The sequence below is a fragment of the Anolis carolinensis genome, chromosome 2 (genome assembly GCF_035594765.1).
Source record: "Anolis carolinensis isolate JA03-04 chromosome 2, rAnoCar3.1.pri, whole genome shotgun sequence".
Lineage (NCBI taxonomy): Eukaryota > Metazoa > Chordata > Lepidosauria > Squamata > Dactyloidae > Anolis > Anolis carolinensis.
In genome coordinates this window covers 122,451,763-122,475,984 of record NC_085842.1, presented here as the reverse complement: position 1 = coordinate 122,475,984, position 24,222 = coordinate 122,451,763, and the positions used below count along the sequence as shown (strand labels likewise).

Here is a 24,222-nt window from a genome sequence, read left to right as displayed (position 1 = left end):
GTGTATATTTGAAGCCCTGATACAGACTGCTAAGTTGATATTAAGTTCTATACTCAGTTTGTGATGACTGACTTCAATTTCATTGTTTTTGTGAGAAGGTTTTTGTTGTTTAATAACCCACAGTTTTTTAAATTGCATCTTAGTTTATCTGGATATTAATAGATAGAAATTTTGCTACTTGGAGACAAAAGGTGAGTGGATTGCAAGAGCAGTGAGTAATGCTTTATATGTTCAAATGGCTACTGGCATATTGTAACCTAAAAAGTTATTCTTTTTAAAATTGAGTTTCAGTTAACAAATATACTGGGCAAACATAAATTGGGAAGAATATTTTTGATAGATCTCATTTCTGTTTTGTTCTTTGTTTTTGTTTTTTAGGAGGTGTAACCTTAATAGAAATATATACACAATAACTGATAACAACCCATCTTCCTAATAAGCATGAACATTTGTTGGGGCCCGTTACATTAATGTTTATAGAAAAATTGGGTTTTAGATTACAGTTTCAGAGGCATATTGCTGTGAGATAAGAAAATGATCTTATAATAAACATTTGCATCCATGATTTGCCTGAAAGACAGTTGCATATGATAACCAGAGAGTGGGACTGCATTTCTGCCTCTCCCTACTGCTGACCCTGTCCTTTTGCAGGTCTACTTCCTTTCTGTAGTTTTTTGTGCTAAGATGAGTTGAATTGCATTATATAAGTCTACACTGACTATATAATGCAGTTTCAGACTGTATTAAAAGGCAGTGTATATGGGCTCTTGGCTTCCACCAAGAGTCAAGTCAGGTTCCTTGGTATGTGTGGCACCATAGCCAGTGACACAGTGCCACTTCTCAGCCATTGCATAAAGCCCCTTTCATGGAGTTAACACCAATAGGTAGGAAGGTGACTTGATTAGTTTTTGAATCTTGTGGTAGAAAAATGGCCATAGATTATTGCCCCTTTGTGATTCTACTGTCAATTGCTGGCATATGTCAGAGACATCCAAAGTTGGGTACTAATACAATATAATAAGCAATGTGTGTAGAGTTCAACTTTTTATTGCTGCCTGTCACAAAGTTCTAAAGTACATTTCTTTAAAGTCTCCTTGTCTCCTGAGGAAAGGGGGATAAGGCAGTGAGTCCCTGGACAGGATCTATGACTCATTATGTCAATCAAACCCCACTTCAGAGGGGAATAAAGAGATTTGTATCTCAAAGCTGTGCATAACGACTTCTCAGCTTTTCATTTCATATTTATGAGCGGTTTACTTTGAAGTGTTTATCAGGCAATACGCAGAAACATGAGAGAGCATTGCCTGAAACCATGTTCAAGTGTCTAATCTGTTAAATGCTTGCTGAGCAGGCTAGTTCATCAGTGCATGCAATGCAGAAAGAGGGGAAAATATAAACTTTCTGTTTTTGAGGTTTTGAAGCAGAATATTTCTATTAGCAATATAAAAAAGGATTATTAATGCCAGGCATTTTGAAATAATTGTACCATAGAAAACTTACAAAAGCAGCTAAATCCACATTCAAACACAAACTAGACGAAACTTAACAACGCAGATAAAAATTACCACAGTATGTATTCCAACATTGAATATTTAAGATTGCAGAGGCCACCGGGCTCTTGCTAATTCTGTGAGAATTAGGACATCAAAAAAGAAGAAAGCAACAGGCTCTTTTGAGAGAGTGCCATTCCTGGCACCCCATGAAAAAAGAAACACTTCCACCCATGGACTGCTAGGCAGAGGGCTGTTCCAAAATGCTTCCCACTGAGACTTCCTTAACACCATATCTTGGCTATTAAACAGAAAGTAGTAATAATTGAGACATTGATAACATGGGGTGAGATTGGCAGCACAATCCTATGCAAGTTAACTCTGAAGCAAGTCTCGCTGTGTTCAGAAGGGCTTATTTCCAGGTAGATACGGATAGGATTTTTAACCTAAGGTGTTTCAGTTTTAAACTTGTTTTGTGATTCGTGCAATATAAATGACAAGGAATTAAAACTATTCCTTGGTTTTTTTCCCCCAGCAGCCCCACATCCCTCCTTTCCTTATGTGAACAGTCAAATCCCCAAACATTCGTACAAAAGAATACCTGACTTTTGGTTAATTAGTCCCACTGGCTACTTGTAAATACTAAAAGAAGTATAAATTTTAACTTTGACATTACAAAAAAGTGCTTTGACTGTATGAAAGTATTTGTAACCTCAGTATTTTGGAGAAAGGTTAATTAATTGTTTTATCTCCTCTGTGGATTTCTGAAACTTAAAATGTGAGCTATTTTGTCACTTTGATATTTCTATACAGGCAGTCCCCAAGTTACAAACATGCAACTTACATATGACTCCTAGTTATAAACGGGGTAAGACAACAGGAAGTGAGAAGAAATCTACTCCTAGGAAGGGAAATTTATTCCTAGAAGTTATTATGGGAGAAAAGTATCTCTACTGAAGTTTTATGACCAATCTTTGTTTTCACGACAACTCAAAATTTCCAAAATCCAATTGTCACAGGGACAGAAAGTGAGGTGAAATTTTTTGAACAGGGGCACAGATAGAAAAACAGACATTACAGTGGTGTTAATCCTTCCCTACACTATCCAAAACTTTTTTAAAAAAACTGGGGGGCTGGGATTAAACTTAAAATGTAGCTATTCCGATTTACATATAAATTAAACTTAGGAACACTTACATAACCTATCTTGTTTGTAACCTAGGGATTGCATTTGAATATAGTTTATATCTCTGTTCATTATTTAGAGAAGAGCAACAATATTCCATGGTAGCCATGACTGAAATGGAAATGAAAACACTTTCAGTCTAGATTGTTGTTTGTTAGATCATGTTTGTTAGACTTATTCAGGCCAATGGAGTAATCAGAGCCTCTCATGGCTTCAAAATATGTCTTATAGTAAGATCATTTTTCATACTTTGACCACCTGACTTTCACATCGTCATTGGACTCTGGACAGCAGGTCAGATAACAGCTTGTGAAATGCCATTATTGGAGCATTTGCTATTAAAGGGAAAGAACCCCATTGGATGGCAACAACTTTGGACAGGAAGACTGATTCCTTTTACAAATGATCCTGAGCAAATTGAGAAGTACAGTGATAGAAAACCAGATGTTGTTGGGAAACTTAACCTTTTGCAGCAGCAATAAGCAAAAGTTGAATGTGGGTTTCTGGAAAAGCTCGCCGGAATCTCCTTCACTTGATAAAATATAGGCAGAAGACAGAAATCTGGGTCCCCTATGATATAGGTTTGTTTGTTTATTTGTTCAGTCTAGTCCCAATATTTCTCCTACCAGAAATAATAATAATAATAATAATAATAATAATAATAATAATAATAATAATAATAATTATTATTATTATTATTATTATTATTATTATTATTATTATTATTATTTCTCCTACCAGAAATCTCTGACTGATTATTTTGCAGCCAAAAGTTGAAGGTGCTCTACCTACTTTCCCACAAATCTACAGAGCCAATGAAAAGAAAATGGCATTCCCTGGCCTGGGAGATCACTGGAGATGGTGAGACCTTCACTTTTCCATCCCCCAGCTCAGTTAGATGCCCGAGGACAGTGAAGAGGAGTGGAAACATTCTGTTTGCAAGCTGGAAAATATGAATATGAGCCTTTACGTATGTGTTTGTATTCTATCCTTCTGACAACAGGCTAAACTGGTTTTATTCAGACAGGCTTTTAAAACAGAAAGTTTTCAAGAACTTTAAAGGAGTATACTGTTTCATTTGTTTTTAGAAATTTTTACTTTTTGAATGTGATTTTAATTGACTTGTTTTAATAATTATATGTTTAATACTATTTTAATATTTATATTTTGTAGATTTTAATTGTATTGTTTTAAGGTTGTCAGCTGCTTTGAGTCTTAATCAAAAGGGAAAAGCAAGGTGATGATGATGATGTAGTATGATGGTGATGTAGAGTTTCTGCACATAATTACTCATGTGTTACTGGAGTGACCTCTTCCACTGAGAAAGTTCCAAAAGGAATAGGACCTCCCACAGACCAAACTTTCATGCTTAAAATTGCATGGGTGAGGTGCACATACACCCTGAACCACCAGCACATGCACCCCAACTTCTGCTTCTGTGTTTTGCCCTGAAAGCACTACTTTGGGCCTTCTGCACAATAAAGTTGCCATGATCAGAAAGTCTCATCATAAGGTAATCAAGCACTAATTGGCTTGCTTGCTCACTGAGGGATAACATTCAGGCGGAAGAGGAAGAAAATGGGGTAGCAAGTTGTCTCCCTGTCCATCGTACTCCACAGTTTAGTGGGCGAGACTGATTCCAGTGTGTCTCTTTGTCTAATAGTAATTCCATCTTTATCCTCTGGGTGTTTTGGACTTCCAGAAGCCATAGCCAACAGTCAAGAATTGTGGAAGCTAAAGTCCAAATCAAATGAAGAACCAAACTTTGGCAATCATAAAATGATAATGTTCTGTTATGTGAGGAACATTTTCTTCACCCAGTGACATAGTATCATACTACAAAATATGATAATAACTTCTAAATTAAATGATTTTTTAAAAAGTATAACATTAAAGGAATGTAACAACGTTTAGTAATGACTGATGGGTGCAGGAGTGCTGGATACTGGGGAAGGAAATCAAAGGACAGGTTTATTCTTCATTTTGTATAAACTCTAAAAAGCAACTAGCTACTAGGACAGGCAAGAGAATGTTCATCTAGATTCACCTTTGGTCTGTTTCATCACAACAGCAAAGTATTGTGATTTTATATGCATTTTGACCAGATTAAGAAGGGAAGTAAATGTGCAATATTAATGTAGAAATGCAAAGAATTTTATTTAATTCTTCCTACGCTTTGCAAGCAATATGGAAAGATTAATAATTCCCTAGCAGCACTGACCTGCACCAACAGATTTATTTAGCTTACAACAGCAATTATTGTACCATGCCAATTTTGTTATAGAAGGGGTCAGTTTTTTTGCCCCAGCTCTTGGCTCTCTATTGAATTTGCAGATGCCAGTCATTGGCAGATAATACAAATAAATAAATAAATAAATCTTAAGAGCAGATATGCCATCTGTAGGAATGTTCAAGCCCATGTTTAATTGGCTGGGTTGATGCCTAGCACTCCATTTTATAACACTGCAGTAAAAATTGACAATGAAAGCAAGTAATCATTTTATAAGGTCTAAATAATGGGAAGAAAATAGAATCTAGCAAATTACATATAAAATATTCCCAATTTCAGGGGTCAGAAATAAACATGAAAACAGGGCAGTGCAGTAAAATATATTTCATTCATAGTTATAGTGATCAAACCACTTTAATGCTCAATTGCCACTTATTTTTGCAATAAGCTAGTGAAACATTGGTATGACATTTGCAGTGTGTTGGCTTGGCATTTTCAATCAAGTACTAAGTCATTTTTTTCTCCCTTTCTCCTCTTAAAAAACACATTTAGTTTTTCAGGAAATGAGATACTAGCTTTTATGGAAAATCTTCCACCCCCTTTGAGGGAACATGTACTGTGTACTGTGCACATTTTCCATTTCAGAAATTGTTAGGATCAGTAAAGACAAATACAGCACAGTTCTGCCTCTATAGAGTTAATGAAAGACTCATGTTTGGCTGCAATTGGTTCTGTTCTCCAAAACTGGCATTAGGTTTCTGTTTTATCTTCTCTGTGGCATTACCACCTCTTTCCACAACCATCTTTCTAATAACAACTGATGTTAACATTGGTTCCATTTAGCTGATTGCTCTTGCCATAACATAAATGCAAGAAAATTCCAGCTAGTTCAAGAATGATGATGATGATGTCCCAGCTTCCAATATAGGATTATCAACAGTTTGGCACTGTGAGGATCATATTCTGTATTTCCAATTTTAAAGAACGACAACATCATAGGGAGAAATGTTTAATTTTATTTATTTAGTTTGGTGTACTGGCCCCTTTTGCACTTTTTGAAATACTTATTCCACAAACTTTCTCTAATCAAATTGACATGACATATTGCAGTATTTCCTGTCACCTTTGCCAGTAACTGTTACAAAGACAGCTTTGTGGAATTGCTAATATGTGCAATGCTTAATTGAAAAGTGATTTAGAGGGATAAAATAGGAAAGATAATCCAACCTGCTTCATTCATCATTCTTAGGTATTTATGTATTCCATACTTCGTTGGAGGAACTCATTACTATTTGTACATTGGATCCCTTTTTTTAGTGTCCCTGAGAGTGCGATCAGTTAGTCAAAGATCTTTTGGTGCATTTCATAGCATGTATATACATTACACAATTGTAGCAATGTAACTGCCATAGGTCCATTGTATACTGCTGTGGAATTTGTAATTTGTTGAGATACTGAGAATTGCCTGTTGAAGTACTAGTGCACTCCCCTGAAGTGCAGCAATAACATTATTGAACTGAAACTTCTGACTATCTCACCAAGCTACAATTACTATGATGCAGCTGTGGCATTTAAAGCAATATCAAGAAGCTATGGTTGTGTGCTGCAGACAAACTCATACTTTCTGTTGGGATTTAAACTATGATGTCCCTGGTATGGCTTCAGCAGTCTTTATAGTGAGTGAAATTTGTCCTTATTGAGTAGAAGTAAGAATTTGTCATAATCCCAAGAACGATAACAATAAGCTCTGTGAGTTTTGTGACACTTAAAATACACTGTAGCTGTATTTTATTTTTATTTTTATTTCACTTGTGGCTCCTGTAGAGTTGGCTGGCTGATCTCAGAATTATTATTACTCAACTAGAATAAAAACTGATTACATAGAAAAAAGTGACCAAGTTGCTACCCACTTAGGTGAACAACTCATTTAAACATTACCTCAACCACAGCTAGTGTAATATTTAAAAGTTCACAATGCCAACGGTAAGCAATTTTAATGCAAGGGTGTGTCTAAAGCAATTGTGATATGCAGTCAGTTGTTTCAAGAAAGCAAAACTATTTAAATGGAATAGTAGAAAGCTGTAGTCTGAATTTAAGCACATTCTTGAATTTCAGCCATAGTCTCCCATATAAATGAGTAATCACAATAAATGGTCATCATATGACCTCCATCTGTCATGGATTAATGTTCCATGCAAGTTGTTTCTTCAATATTTATATTTACCGTTTAACTATATGTACCCATTCATTTCCATCTCTGATAATGACATACAAATAGGTACAAAGGAAAATATAATTGTGGTTATGTTGTGCATTGGAAAGCGTTTTGATCTGTCATTCACTTTCCACCCAGTGCTTTATTTTTTTCTTTTGCCCATCTTGCTCCTATCTTGTTAACATACCACTCCATCTGGACTGCTTTTTCTGTTAATTCGTTCCTTTCCACCAAGAGGCTTCTCCTGGCAAAATATATACATCGTGGTAACTTGCATGTAGGTAAACTCTGGATGCCACAATCGTCAAAGAATGTTCATGTTGTAAACCTTGTTAATATGCGTTTGTCCTGATAAAACCGTTTTAAGATATTAAATTTCTTTAGAAAATAATGGGACATTGATTTTAAATAGGATTTTCTCTTGTAGTCATAGAATAATTATGTTTATAATATTATTCATTCCTCAAATAAAAGAAATACCTGGCTAGTTTTCTAGTGCTGAAGAACATTTTGCACTTAAAAACAGCATTCATGTATAAATCAAGAAGTTTTATTCAAAAAATCGACCCTAAAATACTGGGTCATTGTACATACTTTTTTTAAAAAATGAACTATTCCCCTTATCTGAATAGAGTGGTGAAAGAGCTTATATCTTCCTGGTAAAATGTAAATGAAACACAAATATTCCTACTTTCTCTGATGCCTTTTTGAATGCCTGGGCAGGAATATGGTTGCAGTGGTCAAGAGCAGTTGGCCTTCTGAGGTGGTATTGCTGCTTTCCCCTCTATGAAAAATGACCATCCACCTATCCACGAGTCATATCAAAATCCATAATTTGACCCCCAAACCTGCTCTTACCTCATACATAAGGGTGACTTCTGCATAGTACCCTGTTTCCCTGAAAATGACAGTTTCTTATATTAATTTTTGCTCCCAAAGATGCACTAGATCTTATTTTTAGGGGATGCCTTATCTTTCCATGAAGAAGAATTCACATTTATTGTTGAACAAAAAATGAATATTTATTTTTGTCATCACAAACCAGCATAACCAGACAAACTGTGAATCCTATCAAGAATTTCTTGTTACTACCATTATTTCCATGTACAACAATCTATGGTACGTACATTTACCGTTCCTGCATGCTCTGGTGTTCTGTTTGGTGGGCATGCTTCCAAACAAAAACTTTGCTAGGTCTTATTTTTGGGGGAGGCCTTATATTTAGCAATTCAGCAAAATCTCTACTAGGTCTTATTTTCAGGGGATGTCTTATTTTTGGGGAAACAGAGTATATACAATAAATGAAATGGAAAATGTTGCAGTTCCTTTAATTGTCTGACAGACATCTCAGCCATTCAGTGATCCCAGTAATTAATCTAGTCCTGAAGCCACTGCCATAACATAAACCAGCACTATTCCAAAAAGCCCGCAAAAAAGCCCTAGCATTTTGCACCAATGCCTTGAGACCAAGTTATTTGAAAAGCAGGAGATGAATGATTATATATTTTGATTTTCTTTACCCATCCCTTAGCCCCATGATCTCAGTTATGTAGGTTCTGAATTAGATGAAAACTCTGAAACAATTAACTGTTTAATCATTCCACGTACTCTCTTTTCCCAGTCTAAGGTAGCAATCTAGTTATGGTAGAGTTTTATATTCATTGAGAAAATGTGTTTCTTGTAGAATTATTTGTTTACTAATTATAGTTTACTGTTACAGGTTGAAAATCCCTTATTTGAAATTCCAAAATGCAAAATACTCCAAAATCCAAAATTCTCCAAATGACACATGTGCCCTATGATGGTTCAGTGTACACAAAATTGGTTTCATACACAAAATTATTAAAATATTGTGTACAATTAAATCGGGCTATGTGTATAAGGTGTAATTGGAACATAAATCAATTTCATGTTTAGACTTAGGTCCCATCTCTAAAAGATCTCAATATATATGTGTATGTAAATAGAAATATCCTGAAATTTGGGGGGGGGGGGGGAATCCAAAACACTTCTGGTCCCAAGCATTTTGGATAAAAAATACTCAACCTCTACTAATAATACTAATCGTACTAACAATAGTTTACTTTTCCTCTAATGTTACTGATCTCCTAGATGTATTTATTTTTATACTTAACACATTAATCATCTTATATTTAGATGTCATGATTTAGTTTTATGTAACACTTTTTTCAAATGCTTTCAAAAACAAGACAAAACAAGAGCAATGTGCCACCTTAAAGACTAACAAGTTTTATACGACATATGGTTTCAACTACATAGAGTAGGACCTCAGTTGGCAGGTCATCATGCACATATTTGGCTGGACAGATGGATAGGAAATATAATCAGTGAAGTGATAGGAATAGAAATGTAATATATTTCTATTGGTCCTCATTTTAAGAGTAATAGTTAAGAAATTCCATTAGAATACCGTGTTCCCTCACTACTTCGCTGTTCACTTTTCACAGATTCGCTATTTCATAGTCTTTCAATAAACTCTAAAAGACTATTATAAATCATAAAAAATTACAATTTACAGCCTAAGGAAGGGAGGAAGGAGAAGCCAAAGGGAGAGAAAAGGAGCCCAAGCAGCAACAGGTGGAGAAGGAGGTGATTTATCAACACACATTGGTTGATAAAGACTTAAACTAGTGTATAACAACTAAAATAATGTATAAATATTAAAATAAATATAGCGTCCCTATTTCACGGATTTTCACTTATTGTGGTTGGTCCTGGAACCTAACCCCAGCAATAAGTGAGGGAACACTGTATAGCATGGACAACCTGACATAAATAAATTGATTCGTTTCTGTATAGCCTTTGTTCTATTCAGTTTTCAAAAGACAGGGTTGAACCCCCTAGGGAATTTCTGTGGGTGGGGATTATAATCAAAAGGGTACAAAAGAACACCAACACAAACTACAGAGACAATTATGAGTAATTGTTGTAATACAGAACAAGCTGTGCCTTCAAGATTGCCAATCCAGATTGTACTGGGTTGTTGTATGTTTTCCGGGCTGTATGGCCATCTTCTAGAAGTACATGGCCATACAGAGAATACTTCTAGAACATGGCCATACAGCCTGGAAAACATACAACAACCCTGTGATCCCGGCCATGAAAGCCTTCGACAACAGATTGCACTATTTATATACATCATCTCACCTTTTGCATTGTTAAATATTTTAAAGATACAATTTAAAACAACTCCTCCTATGACATATTATGCAATTCCACATACGTTGTATACATAGACTTAAAGTGGCCAGGATTTTAAATAAGCAATGGGCTATTTCATACACAGTGACAAAGGCCAACTTGATCTCTAAGGACGCATGCTACCTGACATTATACAGTGCATTAGAATAGCAAGCTACTGACTTGGGTCAAATGGCAGTGTTTCTAGTTTGTTTCAATAGTTTGCTTCTTATCGGTAGGAACCATGTGCATTTTGAAAAACATTTAATTCTCAAAACAGCAGAAATACCTGAAAAAGGCAAGCTCTTTATCTCTTTGTCCCTTCCACTGCAGTTCAAATGATCACATAGAAAATAACAAGAGGAATCATTAAGTTCATTTCTGGAATGGAATATCACACTTTCTTTACATCCAAACAAAATGCTAAATTAGAGTATAAACATCTGGGCATTTAAAATATATTAAATTATCCAGCTTATCATTAAAATATTTCTACTTTTGTAAAATAGCTTATTTCAGTTAAACTATTTTGTGTTTTGCCAACAAATTGTAAAGTATTTTAAACATCACTGTATTCTTTTTAGAAATGTTTGTTTTAAGATGACTTAATGAGTTTTTATCGCAACATCATTATCTACTTCAATTATGCCACATTCATAACAAAATTAATGATAAACCTGTTAATAAATCCATTCTTCATGTTATGGATAGATAGATAGATAGATAGATAGATAGATAGATAGATAGATAGATAGATAGGATAAATATGTTCAGTTATTCCATTTCCAATCATTTATTGTAAATGGGGATTGTGCCTATTTCAGAATACAAATATCTGAATATAAATCACATATTGTTAGCCATATACAAATGTATCATTAGGCATATGTTTGCAATTGTCCTATATCTCTGTCACTGATTATTTGAAGCCAAGACATTTTCTGCCTGAGGTTAAGTAGCAAATTCGGCATCTCTTTCCACCCATTTAAAGCAGGAAAGGAAAACAAAGTTCAATCAATCATTTTTTTTATCTAATGTGTGGCCTGAAAGATTATTGGATGTGAACATTTCATTCATTTTCCTGTTACTGGTTCCTCCCCTGTCATTCAAATGATTAAAAAATGAATGCATACTCAATAATAATAATGATAATAATAACAACAACAACAACAACAACAACATCAATTGCAAAATAAAAAATTGGAGAATGTGTACAAATTTATTTTTGCCAATGAGCAAAATGTTTTAAAGCATTCATATTAAACTAAATTTATAAAAATTTAAACTGGGAAAAGCATACCTAAATTTCTAAGTAGACCAGAGGGGAGGGAGAGTGTAGTGACTTCTAGTGAAATATGGACAGAAAAAATAGAGATTTTAAGAAAAACAACAACAACCATAAAAACAAGAGTGCCAGATTTTCATATCTTTAGGTCAATGTACACAATTATTCAAAGCCAGCCAAAATATTTTGACAAAGCATGGAAAAAAATCTTCAAACATCTCTTGCAGTTTCTAGCCATATTAGCAGTTTTCCATTCATGACACACTAATCCTACTACTAAAGGTGATGCTTCAGTCTCATTAATGGTAGGGCCAATCTTCGATCAAATATCTTTTTTGAAATGAAACAATGTGAAAAAATAAGTTCAAATTAAATGAAGATGAAATGACAAGTTTCACCAGGTGACATCACTGCTAGAGTTGTTGAGTGTCATGTAGTTTATTGCTCCTACAATTATTTGGCTCCAAACCTTACCAACCCTTTATTTATCATTAGGAAAGCTACTTAAGAAATCTTATTTTGAAACAAGTTACTCTTTTCAGTCCTTGGTGATAAACTGTAAAGACTACTGTACTGATAGAGGGGGCTATCCAAGATAGGTTAAATATTTTCTTTTAAAAATCATACATTTTTGATGTATTAGCAGTGAAAGAAATTAAGTCATGCTACTTTATTTGCATATTGCAGCATAACACTACAAGATTCTTCTATTTTCTTCATATGTCTGTTGTGGCTGAGCTTTGGCACACATTACTGCCCAATTTGTAATCATTGATTTTTGACTACATGTCTGTTCATGCTTATCTGAAGGCAAGAAGATTATTCTCTTTTTGTGATGTCATGAATTTTCATTTTGGGACTGAATTTTCCTTTACCAAACTACTTTATTTAGAGCTCACCTCTTAGGTCTGCAAAATGGAGGTAGTAAAGATGATCAACGGTTAAGCAGTCTGTCTAAAACTTTTTTTTTGATATTATACACTCACTCTGGTTTCTGAAATTCCCTGTACACTGGCAGCAATCTCTTTGACAGTCCAGGCACAGAGAATTCTCACACAAAGCTCAATGTATGCAGACCATCTGTGTGTAGACTATCTTTGAACTGGGGCACTCATCCAACATTGGCATGAGAAGAGGATAAGAACAGAGCAGCTCAGATTCCCTTGTGAAACAACCCAGCCTGGAAACGAGGCAAGAGGGGAAGGAACTGTTGTGGCTGGAAGCCTCTCTAAGCCCTCTGGCCTCTTGCAGCTTCCATGGTTAGCATACCAATATTGGTGGCTCCAGCACAAAAAGGGTTGTGTTTGGGGCTGTCTTTCTGTTCTACCTGCTCCAGAACTCTTTTCCTCATCAAAACATTGTATTCTCCCATTCGACATTTCCTGTATTCATGTTCTCTGTCAAACATCAGTTAGCTGGTTTCAGAACAGCCATTATTTCTCACTCATATTTCTTGCTTTAAAATGAGATCAATAAAAATGGACATTTTATGGCTGTGCGTAGAAGGGCATGTCATGGATTCTTAATTTTGTAAGATCACTTCTCTAGTTCTCAGAATTTTCCTGCTGTAAGATAGAGAAAATGTCTTCTAAGTGGGTTTAAAATTTCATCACAATCTGAAAGGTCTGCCTGTCACTCCAGACGTTCCAGACTGTATACAGGATGTAATCCCTTGTGTCCGCTGCCTTGACCTCCAAAATGCATCCATTGTGGAGTGTGCAGGGACCCCATAGTCAGCAAATATAACCTCTACACCAGTGGCTCTCAACCTGTGGGTCCCCAGATGTTTTTGACTTACAGCTCCCAGAAATCCCAGCCAGTTTACCAGCTGTTAGAATTTCTGGGAGTTGAAGGCCAAAACATCTGTGGACCCACAGGCTGAGAACCACTGCTCTACATGATTCTTAGTTTTCAACCAGGAATATTTGTTTTGTTTTCCTTAATATTGGCTAAATACCTGTTCTGTATAATTCTAGGGCCTATGATTTCTGTTCTTCAGTCCCATTTTAACCACCCTTAGAATGTTTCTGCTGTAGACATTTAATGAATATTTTTTCAAAGAGTGAGCAATCCATATTTGTGTGGCATATGCAAATTATGAGATACTTATCTAAAGACAAAACAGGATAATAATTAAACAATGTGAAAATTTGGGTCCTTGTAACTGACTATTTTTTAAAATGCAGTCTAAACCAGGAAATAAATCGTTACATCTATGTCAAGATAGCACATCTATATTAAATATTCAATTGGTGCCTGCATTAAGTACCTAGTCAATCTATGGAAGTGAAAGAATATATGCTTGCTCACTCGCTGTCCCCCCTCCCCCCTCTCTTTCTCTACACACACACGCACACGCACGCACGCACACTTACCATGGATGGCAGACATAAATACAATCAACAAAGTAGTGGAGTCAGTGCTTGCAGGGTGGGAGGACTCTGCTGATTTGATTAGCAAGGAGAATAATATCATCTGCCATCTCCATCGGCCCTTCCTGTTCTGTCCCAGTTATAATCCACCCTGTATCTGGAGGGCAAGGAATGGATTTTTCTACTTAGAACGTACAGTTGCTAGTCATACCTGTTGTAATAGAAAGTATTTCAGAGTGGACCATTAAAACTTGATAAGCTTACAAGAGTCCTGCTCTAGGTGAAGATGAAAATTTTGAAAACTAGCTTGTTGAAATCCTGTTGACAGAAGTGGTTGACAATGTGAGAAGTATTTCTTCCTGCTGCTAGGAAAAGGAATGCTGAGAAAAGCTTGAGTGGTGAACTTGCACTGTTCTGAAACATGAAGCTCTCGCTTTTTCTTTTCATGCAGTCTCAGTTCTCTTCACTCTAATATACTATCTAGTACACTATTATTTGTCAGTTCAACAGAATGTGATTTTCAGCAGATCAGCAAATTGGGTATTGTGCTATCTATTCTTTCAGGAGATTACACACAAGACTCATCCACACAAGCCAAAAATCAAAGTCAGGTCCAGAGTAACAATACTCTGGCCTGGCCCTGGGAAATAAGTTACAATGCCCACATTAAGTCTGCCATAGCAGTGGGCAGTGTCTAGACCAAACCCAGTTCAGCCCCCCTGTGCAACTATCCTTACGTGGACTATCCCTTGTCACCACAATAGCTGAAGATCTTGCAGTTGTCATGTGGCACCTTTGCGGACATCAGCAAATGTATGAGCTAGGAAAATGAAGGGGTAATTGCCTCACTCCATTCACCAGGTTGGTAGCCACCTTTGTTGAAGTCAGCAAAAGTGCTCAGTAGTGGCCATGAGCTCTTTGGAGCAATGTTGCTGGCTGCTGTGGCAATGATAGCAAAGGTAAGTTCTACATCTTTCCTCCTACATTGCAGAATTGGAACTGATTCAACTGTCCACACCAACCATGAAGTGTGGGGCAGTTCTGAAGTTTCTGCTAAACTCAGGAGCATTTCCCGATATCTCCTAATGCCCATATTATGGGTTGGAAGTCCGTAGATATTATGTGGACATCCAAAAGTGACTTCTGACCTATGTGTCCACAGAAGGAGAAACAGACCTATCTACTTTTTGGATTCTTCTTGGTGGTTATGAGGACTAACTACACTTTAAATCTGCCAGTACACCACTTTCAATAAAAGAAAGTGAACGTTTTAACAAAGAATCCAGTCTTCTGGCCAATGAAGTATCCCAACGACAATAACAAAAAATCAATCATAGTGGTTATGTATTCTTCATAGGAAATGTATATTATACTGGTGAAATTTATCTTAAGTACCTGTCACATTGTTACACTATGCACCCTGGGCTAAATTAACGTTGACATCTCACTATCACCTGGCTAGATATCTGGTCATTTCTAATAAGTTATGTCTATCCATCATCATTGTTCAGCTGTTAAGTTTCCTAATTCATTTTATCTACCACCATTAGCTACTACGTTCTTACATAATTCACATAAGTCAATATTGAAAAAAAAATCCTCTGACAGAAGGAAAGAGCATTGCACTTTATTGTATAATGACTAACAAACACTATTAGAAGTTAAGTATCTACTCTTTAAAAAAAAACTGGGACAATTCCTCTGGACTGTATGTGTATGTGTTTGCTATATTGTTCTGCCTGAACAGCTTTGCCAATAATCTACACAACCTATTTCTGTACATATAATGTTCTGCATGAATGGGAAGGTAAAAAAGGTCTGTTACTTTCTTTTCAAATACATTTACATTTAAATTTTAAAAGTAGCCTCAGATTTTAATTATCCTCTTTCTGCCCTTTTTATTTTCATAGGAACTAACTTCACCCTCGCTGAACTAGGAATCTGTGAGCCCTCTCCCCACCGAAGTGGCTACTGCTCAGACATAGGAATACTTCACCAAGGCTACTCCCTCAGCACTGGCTCTGATGTTGACTCAGATACCGAGGGAGGGATGTCTCCAGAGCATGCCATACGACTGTGGGGGAGAGGGATTAAGTCCCGGCGCAGCTCCGGTCTGTCAAGCCGAGAAAACTCTGCCCTTACCCTGACTGACTCTGACAATGACAATAAATCAGATGAGGAAAACGGTAGGCCTGTTTATCCAGTAAATTCCATAATGCAATCTGTACATGCATAAGAGGGGGCCAGATCCTATCCATACAATGTACACACACATATTTTATTTATTTATTTGTTTGTTTGTTTATTATTTTATTGTATGACACAGCAAACAAGATAGATATGCTGGATTTCGTATCACAAAATCAAAGTCGAACACTTCCCAAGTGTCTAGGACAGTGTGATGTATTTTCGGATGATGTGCGCAGATCCCAGTAGGGTGGCCTTTTGCAATTGGCAGGTCGTAATTTTGTCAATATCTATTGTTTCCAAATGCCGGCTGAGATTTTTTGGTATGGCACCCAATGTACTGATTACCACCGGGACCACCTACACTTGTTTCTGCCAGAGTCTTTGAAGTTCAATCTTGAGGTTCTGACAGCGGCTGATTTTTTCCTGTTGTTTTTTGTCAAATGCGACTGTCACCTGGGATGGCAACATCAATGATCCAAACCTTTTCCTTTCCACAACTGTGATGTCTGGTGTGTTGTGTTCCAGAACTTTGTCAGTCTGGATTCAGAAGTCCCACAGTATCTTTTCGTGCTCATTCTCCAATACTTTTGCAGGCTTGTGATCCCATCAGTTCTTTACTGCTGGGAGGTGGTACTTGAGACATAAGTTCCAATGAATCATTTGGGCCACATAGTTGTGCCTGTTTTTAGTCTGTCTGTGCGATTTTCTTACAGCAGCTGAGGATTATTATTATTATTATTATTATTATTATTATTATTATTATTATTATTATTATTTGACCATTTCTGTTGTGAAATAAAAACACTACTAAAACAAACTGGTGATTCGAATGAAAGATAAGGATTTTGAAGTTTTCTAATATATTGGAGTGAGAGGTATAATAATTGTAAATAATATATGGGATTTTTAGGAAAGAATTTTTTAAAAAGTCAGATTTTTAGCCCTCATGAGAGTCAGGCCTGTGTTTTACAGCTAGATGACAGCATTATCAGTTATTAAATGTTCCTGTTTTCTGTTAAACTGCAAAACATTATGATTAGATACCAGGTTTTCAAAAGTTTGTTATTATAGGTTTTAGCTTTAGTTTGAAATTGGGTTCTGTGAGTGGATTTGTTTGTTTTTGTTGGCATCTAAAAACCATTAGGAAAATATGCTTTGTATCTTACAGGCATTTTTACACTATGTAGTCAACTATTTTATATTACAGTTATACAAGCATACATATCCATGTTAATAAATATCTTTGTTCCCCTGTTTCAAAAATATTGTTTAGGTCAGGAAAGTCAATGTGTTCACATTATTGATTTTGTAAATTTTACAGATATATTATCACACAGATTGACAGTTGTCCAACTGTTTCAATACTGCAACATTGGTGCTTACAAAGCTATCATTAGTTTCTCATGCTTGTGCCCAGCAATGTTTTCCTATGTAATAAACACTGTGTCCTTCAGATCTAAATCAATAACCTGTTAGGCATGCATCTCCTGAAAAAGGGGGATAACAAGAATCCATATCTTGGGGAGAGGGAAGCACTGCCTCATACAATTTCAACTTTTTATAAATTCTCTTCCAGTCTTCTTGGTCTTTTAAAAAGGAATTTTATGCCGTAGCACCTGCCTATGTAAGTAGTAACTATGATGAATAAATTGCACTGAAACTATGGTATTTCATGTTCTTAAAGGTCCCCCCCCCTTCCATACCATAGTTCAGCTGGTGTATTAAACACACTAAATAGCTCTTTAAAAGTGGCATTTTGATACTGAATGCTAATCACAGATTATATCATTCCACTTCAAAATAATAAACTGTCAATTTTCCTTTGGTACTAAATCAATTTTGGCACTTTTCGGTATGTTTCCAAGTAGCTTAGTGGAAGCTTAATTGCAATAAATCACTCTAATACGAATATTTTTAACACTGGTGCTCCTTCTAATTCATATGCTAGGCTTTGGGGGCATGGGTGTGGGTGGGGGAGAGAAAACCTCTTTACTTTTAAAGCTAGAAAGATTGAATGTTAAGGTAGAATAGTATGTGTCCTGAAATATGATTACATTTGAAACATATGTTGAATAGCTAAAGTAAAAGGTTTTGTAATTATCATGCAATTGCGCTTATGCATGGAGGCACACATACACATATTTATATAGGCACTAGCTTTGCCCGGCCATGCATTGCTGTGGCTTATGGGAATCATTTGTTAGCCAGGTGGAATAGCAGTGAATAGCCTTGCAGCCTCAAAGCCTGGCCGTTTTCTGGAGTAGCTGGAGTAGCACCCTCAATCAAAGAGCCACTGTGAAGCCTGGCTACTTGCTTTATAGGGGAATCCTTGTTTGGCCAGATTGAATTGCACTGAATAGTCTTGCAGCTTAAAAACCTGGCTGCTTTCTACATAGGGCATCCTTGCTAGGCCAGGTTGAATGGGACGGAGTAGCCACATGGCTTTAAAGCCTGGGGATTTTTCACCTAGGGGAAATTTTGGTTGGCCAGGTTGAAAAGCACTGAATAGCCTTGCTGCTTGCAAGCCTGGCAGCTTTCTACCTTGCGGAATCCTTTGTTGGCCAGTTTGAATAGCAATTAATAGTCTCGGTGTGGCAGGTATGAATGCTGCAATTAGGCACCTTGATTAGCATTTAATGGCCTCGCAGCTTCAAAGCCTAGCTGCTTCCTACTTGGGGGAATCCTTTGTTAGGAAGTGTTAGCTGGCCCTGATTGTTTCCTTTCTGGTATTCCCAATTCAGAGTGTTGCTCTTTATTTACTGTCCTGGTTTTAGAGATTATATTGTTCTGTATTATTATAACATAGTAATTATTTCATATTATATTTATAATCTTATATTATCTGCTTAGAAGTAGATAGTATGAGGCCCCTTCTACACATCTGTATCAAATCCACACTGAAGTGGATTATATGGCAGTGTGGACTCAAGATAATCCAGTTCAAAGCAGATAATAAAAGATTATAAATGGGTAATATAGCTGTGTGGAAGGGCCTTGAGTCTACACTGCCATATAATCCAGTTCAAATCAGATAATCTGTATTTTATAGGCAGTGTAGATCAGGCTTAAGTTCACTCCTGTGCCCTGGGCGCCATTTTGGCTGAGGGAGTTGCTAGGATACGAAGGCAGCCTGGGGGGGGGGGGGGCGCTAAAGTTCAGCAGAGCCTACCTTTCTAACTGGCAGTTAGGGGGAGAAAGGCTCTTCCTCATCTTCTGTCATATGGACTACTTTTCTGGGTTTTTTTTATTATCATTGAAAGACATATTTTGGATGACTATGGCTTTTGTGGCCAAATTTGGTGTGATTTGGTTCAGTGGTTTTGTTATTTACTCCATAGTAAAATGAACATTACATTTTTATATATAGAGATTTAATGCCAGGCATGCAAAGATACAGATAACTTTTTAAGTATCTCATAGTGTGTGTGTGGTTTTTTAAAAAAACTAATTGAAATATTGATTCAATATGTTTCAATTTTTTATTGTTAAAAGGGATCTACAACAATAATACAACTAGTCAACTTGTTGCTTCTAATCAAAAACCACACACCTTGTTTTATAATGTTGCTATGTATCTAGTGTTTTTGGAAACAACATGTGTTTTTCAATGACATTAAATACTTGTTCGTTCCTCAACAGCATTATGCATATGCAGCCTGCAGTTTCTGATTTTGAAACTGTAACAAATGTCTAGAAAACTGGATCTGTTGAATTTCAATCCAAATACTTACAACATTAATGAAATGTTTTGGGAACACTGTGACTTCTTTGTGTCTATTAGACAGAAAATGTATGTAACAATTAAAAAACTTGCATTTGCAGAATGTGTCTTGATATACTGTAGTGTGCAGTCTAAACTAAAATGACAAGAACAAATGTGTATGTAAATATGTATTTCTCAAATCACCTTAAATTCCAGACTTGAGACAATCTTACATATTATTACACTTGGTACAAAATCCACCCACATGTTAACTTATACTCTTAACTTATAATTTGCATGCTCTTTGGATAACAAGTAAAACTATTCTGTTAAAGTGCAGGTATTTGACACTATAATGCAATTAAGAGTAGCTGCTAAGTGAAACTTCAAACAATTTGAAATCATCTCTTCATTGAGTACAAGAAGATAAAATCATTTCAGTTAAAATAACAAAATGAATTGGGGAAAAGGGTGATAGTTATATAAAACTAGTTACATAAAACCAAAGTTTGTAGTTTGCTGATTCAGAAAACAAACTTCTTCAACTTGTAATGTTCAGATTCACTCGAAGGCAAACACTAATTAGATTTCAAAGCAATTTATTTAAATGAGCTGAATTATCCCAGCTAGTGATGGGCAAAAACTACCACCACCCACTTGATTCAAGATTGGGAGGGATATACCAACTGTTGTCTCATAAAGTGAAATGTATAGCTATTTTTGAAAAATGCTATGCTCATAACAACTAAGAATGTGAACACTAATTGAAAAGAGATACTTATAAGAACAAGCACTGATTTATTCATTAGTAAGTCTCTGTTCAGTCTACGTCTCCAATGCCTTCCACTGTTTCCATTTCCTCTGTTCTCTTAAGGGTCCCTTGACTGTCCATGAATAAAAGAAATGGCATCTAGTATAATAAAGGCAATGAGGAATGGATTCTGGTTTGTTCAGAGGGGCATAATGACTTCAATCCCTAGCATTTTCATATATTTTCCCTCAAGGGCATTTGTTAGTATGTACTTAGACACCAAGAGTTAACAGTCTTAGGCCCCTTCTACACTCCCCTATATCCCAGGATCTGATCCCAGTTTATAATCCAGTTTAAAGTAGATTTATTTATTTATTTATTTCCAATACTTATATCCCGCCCTTCTTGCCCTGAGTCCCTTCGGGTGAGAAGGGTGGGATATAAATATTGGAAATAAATAAATAAATAAATCTACTTTAAACTGGATTATATGAGTCTCCACTTGCAGATAATCTCAGATAAACAGATGATTGGGATCAGATCCTGAGATATAGGGCAGTGTGGAAGGGGCCTAATCCCTTCATCTGCCCTTGATGAGAAGGTGAAAGTAGGTGCTTCGAGAACACTTTGTTCACACACAGAAATCAAGCCCTTTTGGGGGTTCATGCTTCTGTACCAAAGTTACCATTAGTGGCTTTAGTACAGTGCAGTGGTGTTCCAAATGCTTCCTTCATGAGCCTTCTCAGAGTACCATAATATTTTTAAATATTTGTTACGAAGAAAGTTGAAGGTTCCTTATTACAAACAAAAATTAGGAAATTACATCATGTGAGTTTGGGATATTTATTCTCTGATCCAAGTATGTATGTAAGATCACAATACCCCCCCCACACACACACACACACACACACAGAGCTTTTGGAAAGGCAAGTGCAAGCAATTGGTAAGAACTTTGCTTAATCCTCTGTATGCAATTTGTTTTATGTAATTGTGATATTAGCTGGTAATGTTTGTGGTTTACATCCAGTGTTATATTAATATTCACACACACACATGTATGTGTGTGTATATATACAGTAGAGTCTCACTTATCCAAGCCTCGCTTATCCAAGTTTCTGGATTATCCAAGCCATTTTGTAGTCAATGTTTTCAATATATCGTGATATTTTGGTGCTAAATTCGTAAATACAGTGATTACAACCAGAGCCGGCCCTAGGTATTTTTCAAGTGTAGGCGAACAGATTTTTGGCGCCCCCCCCCCCCAAAACCAATCACTGAAAAATAAAAGCGTTGGATAGGCAAAAATGTTGGATAATAAAGAGGGATTAAGGAAAGGTCTATTAAACATCAAATTACATTAAGATTTTACAAATTAAGCACCAAAACATTATGTTTTACAACAAATCAACAGAAAAAGCAGTCTCGACTGCGCCCCCGGATGTTTTGCGCCCGAAGCGACCGCTTAATTCGCCTCATTGTTGGACCGCCTCTGATTACAACATAAAATTGCTGTGTATTGAACTGCTTTTTCTGTCAGATTTGTTGTATAACATGATGTTTTGGTGCTTAATTTGTAAAATCATATTCTAATTTGATGTTTAATAGGCTTTTCCTTAATCCCGCCTTATTATCCAAGATATTCGCTTATCCAAGCTTCTGCTGGCCCGTTTAGCTTGGATAAGTGAGACTCTATGTGTGTGTGTGTGTGTGGTGATTCTGTGTATTGAAATTAAGCTTTAACATATAATATTTTTAGTCCATTCAGACTGCATGATGTTTGGTTACTAAAAACACAGTAGCCTAAATTTAATTTTACTCTTAACTACAACAGATCAGTTAAAATGAATGGAACTTGTTTAATGCCAGTTACATTTTGGTGGGTTTATTATACCTAGGACTATCATTGTATTTGGCCCAATGGAATTACATGGCCCCTATACTGCAAACTCACCTTCCAGAAGTTTGAAACATTTTCCCTACATCTTCTGCTACATTTGCAAAGCCTGTAGTAACAGAGGAGGTGATTGAGGTACAACAATGTGTCTTGGCTTGACTAGTGCCTGGAATATGAGGAAGATTCTGAATGGGTTGGCCATAAGATATCACCAAAAAGAACACAAAAAAGGTTTGTCATAAAACTACTCCTGGTTGAGAGTGAGGGGAAGATGCAAAATTCAAATCATTATAATTTAAATATAGGGTTGTCATACCACAAATGTTTGTCAGATGTCACTCAGTTTCTTGGCATGCCACCTGGTATGTATGTGGACCACCAGCTGGTCCAGATTTTGAGTTTCATTTTTCTTAAAGAAGGTTCTTGTAGCAGTGAGATTCTGGGCCAAAACATACAGTTACTCTTCTGTCCAATTGTCTTCTGAAAAACAAACTGGTCTTGCCTTCGTGTATGTTTAACCAATGAATGAAGTCACACCTCTGCCACTTGTTGTTCATCTTCTCTCAATTCCAATTTCAAGTTCTCTGGGTCAATAGCCCTTTGCAAAGATAGCTGAGAAAGCAATTGAGCCATTGCCGTGGCTGTAAAGGAAAACAAATGTAAACAGGGGAAAAGGTGGAGCAAGCTGGAAGAAGGAAAAGAGAGAAGGATGTACAACAGGTGTGTGCAAAGTGCAAAATAGAAGAGCTGTTTAAAAGTGTACCAAAATTGAAAAATACTGGTTGAGAAAATGCTATTATTTATATTTTGAATTGCATGGTTAAAATGCAAATAAATAATATGCATGCTTATAATAACTGGCAAATTAGATGCTTTTGTTTGAGGGACTGATATAGTAATTCCCAACATATATCTCTGCCTATATAGAAAATGTATGGCTGGTTGATCTGGCTATTGATTTTAATGGGGAATTCCAAGACTGCTCTCAGTCTTGTGATTCTTTACCTCTAAAACACAGGATTAGACAGCCCTTCACATAGATTATAATTTCAAGGGAAGATCATCCTCAAGCAGACCTTCAGAGGATTATCCACAGTAGCACAATGGGAAGCACAATAGTTCCTGATCTCGCTTTTTCTCACCTCCATTATTATGGTTGTTGCCACAACCAGCATTTATGTAAGGCCCAGAAGCACCTTTTCTGAAATATCAGGGCTTCCTGGGTGTAGGGAGAGTGGAGGATGAGGAGCAACCAGGAAAGAGGCAGACTTTAGTGTTAGAAGCACACTGTGAGTGGACCATTTTCCAAGTGGTGAGAAGTGTAAACAGGTAAATACACTTACAAGCTAGATGATTCTCACAAAGCAATTTTGACTTTTTAATAGAATTATTTTAAGTGGTCAGGAACCATCAAATATTATAAATATTTGGTTAAAACTATTTTATTTTGATTAAAGTTGCAATCATGGAGATATATATTCATAATTGGATTCAGACTATTTTTAAATAATATACATAATTCAAAATTGTGATTTTCTTTTTCATACAAAATTGAAATCTCTCACGGTCTCAACAACGTTGAGGTCAAATTTAGGACAGATTCTGTAAACAAAATTGCATACTGATATTCCAGACTAACATGACTGTGTCTTTGAATTCAGGTCAGAATGGCTATGTTTCAAGTCTCAACCATTGATTTGTGTGT

At 36.2% G+C, this 24,222-nt stretch overlaps 1 protein-coding gene across 13 annotated transcripts in view; it reads left to right on the top strand.

The window, feature by feature from the left end:
• The window catches only part of tenm2 (teneurin transmembrane protein 2), a 1,150,537-nt gene that overhangs the window by 245,502 nt on the left and 880,813 nt on the right, over window positions 1-24,222 (top strand). For 11 of the 13 annotated variants that reach the window (XM_062973905.1, XM_062973900.1, XM_062973903.1 and 8 more), the window contains one exon: window positions 15,890-16,165. The exons of the other annotated variants lie outside the window; for them this stretch is intronic. In XM_062973905.1, the coding sequence (XP_062829975.1) occupies window positions 15,890-16,165 (276 nt within the window). The remainder of the gene's footprint in view (window positions 1-15,889; window positions 16,166-24,222) is intronic. 13 annotated transcript variants of the gene reach the window in all.